Source organism: Gymnoscopelus braueri (genome assembly GCF_963280865.1).
Source record: "Gymnoscopelus braueri genome assembly, chromosome: 13".
NCBI lineage: Eukaryota > Metazoa > Chordata > Actinopteri > Myctophiformes > Myctophidae > Gymnoscopelus > Gymnoscopelus braueri.
In genome coordinates this window covers 29,034,094-29,046,593 of record NC_137615.1, presented here as the reverse complement: position 1 = coordinate 29,046,593, position 12,500 = coordinate 29,034,094, and the positions used below count along the sequence as shown (strand labels likewise).

The following is a 12,500-nucleotide window of genomic DNA, read 5'->3' as shown; positions in this document are numbered from 1 at the left end:
GTTAATACAGCACAACAATCATTTTAACCACTTCATCCATGAATGCGTTGGCTATTCAAAAATAAATTTGAAAAATGTCAAAAATGTTTGTTCTCTCTCTCTCTCTCTCCCTCCCTCTCTCTGACAAGAGAGGGAGGTACAAAGGACCCCAATGGAAACAAGCCATACTCCCTTCTTGGGTTTAAAATCCTCTTCTAGACCTTGTGTTGAACTGTACTTCCCCGTGCTTGTCTTTGCAAACTGTTAATAAAGTATTCAATCGATCAAACAGATGTCACCAGACGTATCGGTAGGCGGAGATATTGTCTATCATCTGGACATTGCAACCCCCAGAGCCAGGGGACAGAACATATGGAAGTGTTCATAGAGACAGGTATCAGCAGTCAGAGAACAGCGGGGAGAGAGGAGGTTACTCTGAGCCTGCACACAGTCCCATGACATCACCCACTCTTCCTGCGAGAAAACCCGATAATGACATGTTTGATGTTTGACATTGGAGCGTCTTAATGCATTTCAGGAAAGCCGTGTTATGAACCCTAATGCTCGTGAAATAGAATCAGACAGGAGAAACACAACAGCACAAAAGCACATCGTCTCTGTTCGGGGTGGGAACCTCATATGTCCAAAACTTACTTTTTAGGGTTCAAATATAGCAAAAAAATATATAGCAAAAGTAGCAGATCTGCAAGCTCAAAACGTGCCGCTTAGGCGCCGCGTTTTCAGCTTGTGGATCTGATACTTTTGTGTGATCAAGTAGGGCGTTGATTTACCAACAAAAAAAAACACTATATGGAGATAAGAGGATTCTGCCCAACAGCGACGATATGAAGGATGATGTTAACATGGTGTAAATGTCAGAAACAACATCATAAACGTCAACTGATAGCAGTTCATGAAGGCTATATAGTGTGTGTGTGTGTGTGTGTGTGTGTGTGTGTGTGTGTGTGTGTGTGTGCGCTTACTTGCGTGTGCACATTCTACTAATTGAGTTAATATGTAGTAGTTACACATGATCCACTTTCAATGGAATGAACAGCTTTGCTTATGTCCCTGCTGTTTCTTCAGTACTTTGACTTAATGTGTTGAATCGAAGACTAGTAAAAGGCATGTCACATGCAGTCACGTTATGAGGATAAGTGTCACATATAACAAGGGAATACATACAGTAGCTTACTTGTCACAATAAAAGACCTCCGGCTGTTCTCGTATGCCGTACGACATTTGATGAATGATGTTTGCAATCCCCATAGTCTCTCTCTCAGAGCCAGGTCAACACTGTGGCTATTGTTTTTGAAGAAATAAAACAGAAAGCCATGTGACTGTACAGTGCTGCTGTGAGGATGTGAAATATTAACTCTAGAATAGTTGTTTTGCTCAGTGCTTCAATCTAGTACAGAGGTCTTCAACAGGGGGTCCGCGACCCCTAGGGGGTCCGCGGAGGTACTGCAGGGGGTCCACGAAATTGTTGTTTGATTAAACAATATTTTTGTTTGATTGTTTTTTCTTTTTTTCCCCAAAATGTCAAATTGTCTTTAAACATAACATGAATCCATAGCAAACAGGAGGCACAATGCACAATGCCATGGTATGTTTATACATATTTTGTTGAGATTTTTTTTATTTTAGACACCTACTGGGGTAGGTGCATAGGAGCAGGCAATGTAAAACACAATTGTATACATAAATATACAATATATGTGGTAGCCCCCCTACCCTACGAGGTAGGGGGTCCCTGCTCCATCTCCCCATCAGTTTGGGGGTCCCTGGCCTGAAAAGGTTGAAGACCCCTGATCTAGTACATTATACCATTGGTTCTCAAAGTGGGAAAAATGTTATAATAAAGCGGCACAATCATTTTAACCCCTTTATCCATATTTTATACTTTGGCTATTCAAAATTGTACTTCTAAAATAGCAGATATACTTTGCTTCTGGGGGTCCCTGGAACAAAATATTTTGTGATGGGGGTCCACGGCCAAATACATTTTGGGGGTCCTTGACATGAAAAAGTTTGAGAACCACTGCATTATACTACTGTTGATTTATTATTTAGAAGAGAAGTTCCCCCCCCCATATCCACTTTCAGAACTGCTAGACTGAAAAACAACAAAGTCTGTATTATGACGATAAAATTAAACATAAGACAACACAGAAACTGTAAAGGCAAAAAATGTATAAAAGGAGAAAGAAAACAGGCCTAGAGGAAGTGATTCTCAACCAGGGGGTTGGGGACCCAAAAGTGTGTCGCTCAGGTGTTCTGACATGGTCATGGACCTGACTGACTTTCAGGAGAGGAATACTGTGTCATTAAAAAAAATATTGAACCAATGAAAAAGCGCTTCTGACAAAACCGGCTAACTCCATTGAATCCTCAAACTTCCTGCTAAATCAGCCAACTCCACCAAAGGGGGGTGGAGTTAGCTGGTTTTGCTAACTCCAGGCTCCACCCCCTTTTGACCTCCAACCTCATTGTGAGCTTGGTCCATTCAGCTGTTCTTATCAATGGTGAACAAAACTCTTGTTTTTTAATTTCCTGAAAAATTGACATTTTGTCGTTAGCTGGTTTCTGCCCGACAGAGATGTGTACTGTATGCTGTAACTATATTGGTGTTAAAGTCACTCACTTCACTGACGACATGATTGATGTAATTATTTTCTTGTCTGTGTCCCTTTCAGAGCTCCTGGGTTCTGCCAAGAAAGTGAATGTGAACTTCCAAGACACAGATGGGTAAGTGGAATAAAACCCCAATCTTATGGGTCATGCTATTCAGACAGTACTGTCTGTACATACACACACACACCATGCACAACCCCTACAGAAAATACAGACATTTCACATGGGGGCATCAATGGCTCAGGGGGTAGATCTGTCATTTGTGGAACTGGAAGGAGGTTTCCGGTTCGATCACCGGCTCCTCCTGGCGTTGTGTCCTTGAGCAATACCCCTAACTGCTCCCATGGTTGGAGACTCGCACGGTTGCCTCCGCCATCTGAGCATTTGAAAATAACTGTGGAAATGCATTTTTATATATTTGGATATTCTTTTAAAACATGATGCTCCACTATAGGATTGTTTGCATTTCTGACAATTTTTTGCCAGACCCAGGGGGTCGGCCTACAGAAGGCTTTGTCGGTCGGTCTGTCGGTCGGTCTGTCCCTCTTTTCCTCCCCAGCCATTCAGGAACGCTTCAGAAATTCCCTTCAAACTGTAAAAAAAAATCCAGTTTACTGTGTACATGGGTGCTTGTATTTTTTATTTTGAAATAATTTGTAGTTTTGGAAATATTAACTTTAAACACCCCAAAAAGTCTATGGGAAAGTCAATGTTATTTGAACTGAAAACCCCTAGAGAGAGAAGGACAGAGGAGAAATGCCCTGTGTTTTCGTAAAGTCACAGTGGCCGCATTTTTTGCACTACAGACATGTTTTTTACATCACCAAGATGGCACAGGTCTGCTCTCCAATTTAATCCAAAGATCTAAGCTGTGTGATGTATACATTTTAAGTTAAGACCATTGTCTCTCTTCACTCTAGCAATCAGTGCACCTGGTGTTAACTAGCTTGTCAGTCATTGCCTGCTCAGTGCTGCTGCAAAGTAACTAAGAATATTTACTATGCAAGTACTTACAATGCACAGTTTAACTTTGAGGTACTTTTACTTTCCATTTTTTTTACTTCTACTCCACTACAATTACAGCATATGACAGCTTTAGTTACTTTGCAGATTTTATTATTAATACAAAACCTACAGTAACCACATACAGCCGATCTACGATGTGACGCGTTATGAGCTTGGAGATCTGCTATTGGGTCTGACGGAACCAGGTCCCCTGGTCTTGTTCAATGGCAACAACCTGCGTTACACTTCATCTCCTCTCTGTTCTGTAATTTCTGTCACCCTTTCCTGTCCTCTAACAATAAAGCAGAAATGACATTGAGATATTTGAAAAAAAAATACTCACATGGTATTATGATACACGCCAATCTCCTCCACCCACCCACGATGCACGCCCACGTAAATGCATACTGTGTGCATGCACATAAATCTTCTCACACAGTTACCAAGTGGGATTATAGATCGGCTTAAAGTCAGTGAAAAATGTCATTAATGGACCAGGAGGCAGGCTTGCAGATAAAATAAGGTGTTTATTTTGATCCAGGCCTGGATAACATAAGTGAAAACATAACTAAAGACAAAGCAACTCAAACAAAACAGGTTAACAGAGAGGTACAATGAATGTGTACTGCTGAACATTAGGAAGACGGCAGTTCTCAACATTAGACCCAGGATCCCTTCGCCAAAGACTTTGGGTTCCGGGGTGAGTATGGTTGCAAAGCTGAAACTTAAGGAATTGACGGAAGGGCACCACCAGGAGTGGAGCCTGTGGCTTAATTGGTCAGTCCGGTCAACATCACCAGGAAGGAGAAGGACAAAGAACATATACAGACCACCAGGCAGGCACCTGAGCTCACCGGGACACTCCCCTTCGCTCTCTCTCTCCCCCTCACTGAGCCCCCGTTCCCACCACTGGGTGCACGCAAATATTGTACTTTTACTCCACTATTTGAAAACTTGGTACTAGTTACTTTGCAGATCTAAATCATTTATTATAAAACATACATTAACCACTTCAGCCCCATTTTATACTTTTTTGAAAATAGCCGCTCTACAAGCTAATAGAAAATAGATAGAATATAATACAACATAATAATATATAATACAACATAATAATATATGCGTAAATACAACGAGAGAAACAAGCAGAGGAGGCGGTTGCTGCCGCCTGCGGTGACAAACTAGTACGGTGTCCATTCTGCAACGTCCCAGCCCTGTTGGACAAATATATATCTCAGTTCAGCTGTCCCAACCCCCAATGCCACAAGGAGAGCTGTAGGAAGTGTCGGACGGAATGGAAGCTGCATGTGGGCAAGACGTGCGAGCAGGTCACGGAGACGGACGAGGTCAGGACTAGGGTTCTCTTTGAGGAGCGTATGACGGCAGTGCGGGTGAGGAACTTATTAGTACTAATAATAATAGTACTAATAATAATAATAGTATAGTATTATAGATATATATTATAGTAATAATAGAACATGGGCTAAAGAAAATAGCCGATCTACAAGCTCACAACGTGTCGCGACATGTTGTGAGCTTGTAGATCTGCCATTTTCAAACATTTTAGTACTTTTGGTACATTTTGATACCAATACTTTTGTACTTTTACCCAAGTAACATTTTGAACTCTGGCCTTTTACTTGTAACAGTATTTTTATATTGTGGCATTGCTACTTTTATATAAGTAAAATATCAGAGTACTTTTTCCACCACTGGTACAGCGGAAAAGAGGTGTCCAGTCCAGCAGGGAGATCGCGGCCCCGGGCAGAACCAACACCGTCTGCTGAACTTTGAGGCTTTTATTTTTGGGGTTCTTTCCCTCGACAAAGGCTTAGTGAGTTATCCCTAACAAAATTATACTCGAAATGTAACTGACATTCAGTTTTGAGTATATTGTGTTGTCACATTGCCCTTCTGCTGCTCATGGAGCAGAAGGGCAAAAGCTCGCTTGATCTTGACTTTCAGTACAGACCGTGAAAGCGCGGCCTCACGATCCTTCTGGCTTTTTGGGGTTTTAAGCGGGAGGTGTCAGAAAAACTACCACAGGGATAACTGGCTTGTGGCGGCCAAGCGTTCATAGCGACGTCGCCTTTTTGATCCTTCGATTTCGGCTCTTGCTATCATTGTGAAGCAGAATTCACCAAGCGTTGGATTGTTCTCCCATTAATAGGGAACGTGAGCTGGGTTTAGACCGTCGTGAGACAGGTTAGTTTTTATTTAATTTTTTTACTGTACATGGAGGCCGATCTACAAGTCCTCATGGCTGTCAGGTTATGTTGGAGCACGATGGCAGTCCAAGCCTCACACCTCCACTCTGCTGCCCAGAGGAAGAGGAGCTCCACCACCCACCCAGGATGAGCAGGACTTCACCATGGAGCAGTGTTGATTTCGGCGACTAAAATTATGACGAAAAATGTTCGTCGACTACCTTTTTTCACTGACGAAAACTAAATAAAAACTCAATACAAACTAGGCTATGATGACTAAATATATATTCACAATTTCGTCAACAAATAAAAACTAGACTAAAATGTTAGGGAGGGACTAGTGGAGAAGAGATCCAGTAGAACTAAAAGACAAGTCATTTTATGTTTGGTTGCGCTCTGTGTTGCGCTCTGAAAATAGCAGATCTACAAGCTCACAGCTGCGACGCGTTGTGAGCTTGTAGATCGGCTATTTTCAGCACGCAACCAACTGTAAAATCGGCCATTACGACGCCGTCAAGGCACCGCCAAAATACATTTTAGTCGACTAAACCAACTGTAGATTTAGTCTACCAAAAATTTGCTGTCAAAATCGCAACACTGCCATGGAGAGCCTTCTGGAGCGGCTCGACGGTGTTCCGCAGCACCCTGCAGAACCACGGCCTCCAGACCGGACCTGGTCCACCTGCTGACCCGTCAGATGTTCTACCTCGTCGGCCTCAATCAAGACACGTGCTGCTGGACCGCCGGCCTGCAGATCAAGTACAACCAGTGTTACAGTTGGCAGTGGTGTAGAGTAACTTAAGTGCATTTACTCAACTACTGTACTTACGTACAATTTTGAGATGCTTTTACTTTACTGGAGTATTTCCTATTGTCTATACTTTTACTCCACTACATCTCCGAGGCAAATGTTGTACTTTTACTCCACTACAATTTGAAAACTTTAGTTAGTAGTTTGTAGTTTAGTACTTTGCAGATACAAGTAAGACGCGCGAACGCTGGAAGCGAACGCAGCTCGAAAATATTGTGTATTTACGGGTGTGTGTGTGTGTGTGTGTGTGTGTGTGTGTTGACTGTAGCTGCACTCTGGCGCACTCTGTCGGCCGCACCCAGGCAGTGCACTGCACACAGACAGACGGACACACAAGCCGAGCAGAGTTTCATAGTAGGCTCCACTTGGGCGGAGGCGCGGCTTCACCGCGCCTCCTTCCGCGTTCGCAATAAATATATGATATTATAAAACATACATTATGAGCTTGTAGCCCTGCTATTTTCAAGCATTTTAGTACTTTTACTTTTGGTATTTTAAGTACATTTTGATAGCAATACTTTTTAATTCTGGTATTTTACTTACACTACATTTGAGAACTTTTTCCACCACTGGCTGCAGGCCAAGAAGAACACCCAGGAGGACACCCTGGCTGTGGGCACCATCTGCTCCGTCCTCACCAACGCACAGGTCGTACGCATGCCGACCCTGTACACTGCAGACATGGAGTTTCTCCTTCATTCATCAGTACCGTTCAGGTGATCTTGAAGGACAGGGTGGGATCTCCTCTGTTCCCGATGGACGTGAAGAAGGTGTTCCCGGTCAGCTGGACATACACCTGGTCTCCTGTAGCCCTGGACTCCATACACATCCCACGTTACCAAGTGGGATTGTAGATCGGCTTAAAGTCAGTGGGAAAACCCTTAAAAATTTCATTAATGGACCAGGAGGCAGGCTTGCAGGTAAAATAAAGGTGCTTATTTTGACCCAGGCTCGGATAACATACTGTAAGTGAAAACATGACCAAACTTAAACAAAACAGGTTAACAGAGTGGTTAAGGTGTCAGCGTCACCCCATGGCAGCCCACACACTACTGAGCTGTTCCCTTTATATAGTCTACAGACTCCACCCCTGGCTGTGGAATCAACCAACCCCAGTGCAGCACCAATCCACCCAAGGTGCTCCCCATATTAATCAGCTCTCCAGGCACCACACCCCACTCACTACACAGTTAGGCTTCAAGGCAGCTTCCCCATAACAGCATCTGATAAACAACAGATAAACAAAAGCATGTTTAGAACTCCAGTCACAGCAGAATGTGCACCTTCTGTGGGACTGAGAATCTGCAAGTTATAAGCACGCTACAGCAGGGGTTCTCAACCAGTGGTCCGGGGACCACCAGTGGTCCAGGGGGACCAGGGGGTCCCCAGCGAAATTAGTTAACATAGCGTCACAATCATTTTAAACCACATAGCTTTGGCTATTCAAAAATACCAGATATACAAGTTCATAGCGCGGCACCGAGTGCCGCGCTATGAACTTGTAGATCTGCTATTTTTGAAAAATCTTGAACATTTGTGATCTTTGTGTATATATATTTCTAGAGCGAACATTTTTAACTCAAATCTTTGCTTCTTGGGGTCTCTGGCACAAAACGTTTTCAGATGGGGGTCCGCGACCAAATTTATATCAATTTAGGGGTCCTTGGCATGAAAAAGGTTGGAAACCACTGCGCTACAGCATAGCATACGATGAATGTGTACTGCTGATTCGTGTTGAACATTAGGAAATGAGTCTGTCAGGCTGCTCTGTCACACACACACACACACACACGCGCACACGCACGCACACATACAGAGTTCTATCTGACATGCACAAGCAAATGTTGGATATGTGTGTGTGTGTGTGTGTGTGTGTGTGTGCATGTGTCGCTTGATCGCTTCCATTATTGGATATGAAGGCTTAAGTTAGAATAGTCTCTCACACACCCCCCCTCACCTCCACCTCGCTGCCCTACTACAATGTCAATCCCACCAGCCCCCACTTCTCCATCTATCCCTCCATCTGTTCTCTCTTTCACGCCCGCGCTCACTCACTCACTCACTCACTCCTTCCCTCTCCTCCTCCTCCTCCTCTCTCTTTCTAACTCAACCTTTCATCCCCTTTCTCGTCTCTGTCTCTTTCTGTCCCTCAACCTCCAGCTCTTATACGTTCCTCAGTCCATCCATCTCTGCCTGGCATCCCTCTGTATGTGTGGTCCCTCCCCATTGACATGATAAAGCAGTATTATCATCCTAAGCCCCGCCCCCTGCATTACAATCCTCTGTGTGCAAGGGGGATTAACACACATAACATACATGGAATGAAAAATAAATAAATGAATGTGTGTGTGTGTGTGTGTGTGTGTGTGTGTGTGTGTGTGTGTGTGTGTGTGTGTGTGTGTGCGTGTGCGTGCGTGTGTGTGGGAGAGAGAGAGAGAGAGAGAGAGAGAGAGAGAGAGAGAGAGCGCATGAGGCATACATGCTGGTTGTGTAACATGGTTTACTTCATTTGTAATGGAAAGATTGTACGTGTGTTTTCCGGCAAAACAAAAACAGATGGAAACACAGATAAAAGCTTCCTTGCCTCATATCAGTTCTGCCACTGTGTCAGTCTGAGCACATACAGTAAATGTTTATGTATGTTTGTGTGCTTGTGTGTGTGTGTGTGTGTGTGTGTGTGTGTGTGTGTGTGTGTGTGTGTGTGTGTGTGTGTGTGTGTGTGTGTGTGTGTGTGTGTGTGCGGTGTGGATGTGCGTGTGCGTGTGCCTGTGTCTGTGTGTGTATGTGTGTGCGTGCGCGTGTGTGTGTGTGTACACATGCATGCTTGCAAGTGGCAGATAGACAGGCTAATTTGATGTGTGCCAAAAGACGATGCTACAATGGTGTTCTTCTCTCCCTGATTCAAACGACTGCTGAACTGAAAGACTAACATGATGTGTAGCAGGAAATGCCGCCATGAAGCTTAATACCCAACATTATACCGAGGGCATTTAATGATTCAGCCTCTCCTTTCATCTTGTGTTAATGTTCTAGTTTGGAATATTCCATCAGGAGTCAGCTGACATTCACATGATGTGATGGGTTCCGTCACTGGAGCGATGAATTACATTAGACGTTTGTAATAAGCAACACGCCTAATGAGTTTGAATGAATATAATTGATAATAGTTTAGGGTTGGAAGAGCTGTAATGAATCCACACGCACATTTAGAATCTCATCATCACTTCCTACTCGGTGGGTGTTTCTGTTTTATTGTTGTAGTGTTATTTTTACTTAAGTACTAAGTAAACTAATTTTGAGGTATTTGTACTTTACTTGAGTATTTCCAATTTCCAATACTTTTACTTCTACTCCACTACATCTCAGAGGCAAATATTGTACTTTTACTCCACTACAATTATTTGAAAACTTTAGTTACTAGTTACTTTGCAGATATAAAAGATTACATTATAAAACATACATTAACCACTGTAGTCCTATTTTATACCTAGGCTATTTGAAAATAGCAGATCTACTATTTTCAAATATTTTAGTACTTTTTCTTTTGGTACTTTAAGTACATTTTTATACCAATACTTTTGTACTTTTACTCAAGTAAATTTTGAATTCCGGACTTTTACTTGTAACAGAGTACATCTACGTTGCAGTATTGATACTTTTACTTAAGTAAAACATTGGGAGTACTTTTTCCACCACTGCTTCCTGCTCGGTGGGTATTTCTGTTTTATTGTTGTAGTGTTATTTTTTTTGTCATCCAAGCATCTTCAGCATTTCTTGCTGATCTAGTACAGTTTGTGCATGTGTTACCGTACGTGTGCACACGTGTAACCTCGCTGCTCATTGGCCTAAGTGCTGCCGATCGGCCGCTCGCATACTGTTAGTCATCTGTGGCAGCAAGCCTGGAGAAATCACTGATCTTTATTTATAATATGTTCTTAAGATAATTAGCAGAGGGAAGGAGAGCGGAGGGAACGAGGAAACATAGAGGAGAGGAGATGAGAGCAGAGGAGAAGAAGTGAGAGGAGAGAAGCGTCGAAAAAGGACAGGAGTTTGATGTAAATAAATCATAGTCGTGGGCGCCGATGGCCGAGAGGTTTTAGGCACGAGTCAAGAAGAATAGTGAACAGGAGACCAAAGGAGAGGATGATAATGAAAGAACAAGGGAGTAGTGGTGCTGTAGAAGGCAAGAGAGTAGAGCAGGAGCTTAGAAGGAGGAGATGTAGGTTAGAGACAGCCTCAGAGCAGGGACAGGTAATTAGGGGTAGAGATGGACGTACAGGACTGTGAGATTAAATGAGTTAGGGGGGGACTTGTCACATGCACAGCACAGGAGAACATTATGTACCGCAGAGGAGCCGGGTATAGCTGAGAGCAGCAGAGCACCCACAGACAGTTTGTCGCCATATTAACCCTGAGGATTCCTTTTTTTTTTATCTAGCCTTTATGTTGACAAGGAAAAGTCCTGGTACTTAGTTGAGCACTGATGTCGCACACGGAAAATAGCTCATCTACAAGCACAACGCGTTATGAGCTTGCAGTTGCAGATCAGCTATTTCCGGTGCGCAACCAGGTATAAATCAGGCATTACTAGTCCCTACCCGGCAATGTGCACAGCCAAACTATATGCAGGTTATGCTCTCGGTATGCATAGTTTAAGGTTTGGACAGTGATTTTATCGTATTGACAACCCGACGTGGAATCGTTGCCACCCACAACCATGAGAAGTTAATGTTTACGCTGTTTCAGCTAAGCTATGTGTGCTAATAACACAACGTGGATTCGAACATTGCAGGTGTCAGTGAGCGTGCTAGTGCTATGGAGATGATATCCAAAGCGCCGTGTGGCCCTAAATGAAGTTTGCATCGTTTGTATGTTCTGCCGTTCTCTCTGCGCCGGTGTGTGTGTGTAAGCCAAGTGTAGCCAGCGGCTAGAGATCCCATAGCCTGTGGGGCTGTAACCACGATGACAGATCCCATAGCCTGAACTGCAAATGGTCAATGCCTGTGTGTAAGTTCGCATCACTTGCTCAACCCACTGAGGAGAACCATGAACTGACTGACTGACTGACTGACTGACTTTTTACACAGACGTAAAGGGTGTTCAATAGTGTTGATTTATGAAAAAAAAAAAAAAAGATGAAAATGGAGTTTGTCCTGGACACCGACAATATACTAAGTAGCAGTAGCGGTAGATATTTTCACAATCTCTATATACAATCCCGCCAAAAAAACACGTACAATTTCTGCAAAGAGATTTTCCAAAGAAAATACTGTAGTGCTCTGTTGGTGAGTGTGTAATTACAGGTTAAAGACATTTTGTTCCTAGTTCAGAACTCTTAATAGCTTGAGGGGAAAAAAAGCTCCACTGAGTCTCTCTGTGGTGGCTTTGTGGCAGCTATAGGTATTTGCTTGGAGTGGTGGGGGTCCCTCATCCTTCTAGCCCTGCTACAGGCACCATCTTCTTGAGTACGAGCCCTGCTGCGAGGGGAGTGAAGTCCCCATGGTGCACTTGGCCCGGCAGCACCGTCCTCTCTGCAGTGCTCGCTGGTCCCGAGAGGAGCTATTTCCATATACCAGGCGGCAGCAGCCCCAGTCAGAATGCTCTGTGTTGTATAGTGGAGTAGAAGGATTTCGGGATCTCCTCCTGGGAGGATTTCCTCAGCTATCTGAGGAGGTACAGGCGCTGCCTGTTCTTCCTCGCCACAGTGTCTGTGCGTCAGTGGTGGAAAAAGTACTCAAATGTTTTACTAAAGTATCAATACTGCAATGTAGAAGTACTTTGTTACACTTAAAAGTCCAGAATACAAAATTTACTTGAAAGTACAAAAGTATTGGTATCTAAATGTACTTAAAGTACCAAAAGTAAAA

The 12,500-nt window shown here is 43.4% G+C and overlaps 1 protein-coding gene across 1 annotated transcript in view; it reads left to right on the top strand.

The window, feature by feature from the left end:
* The window catches only part of caskin1 (CASK interacting protein 1), a 143,714-nt gene that overhangs the window by 68,586 nt on the left and 62,628 nt on the right, over nucleotides 1-12,500 (top strand). Inside the window, exon 2 of the mRNA XM_080447227.1 lies at nucleotides 2,676-2,727. Within this exon, the coding sequence (XP_080303353.1) occupies nucleotides 2,676-2,727 (52 nt within the window). The remainder of the gene's footprint in view (nucleotides 1-2,675; nucleotides 2,728-12,500) is intronic.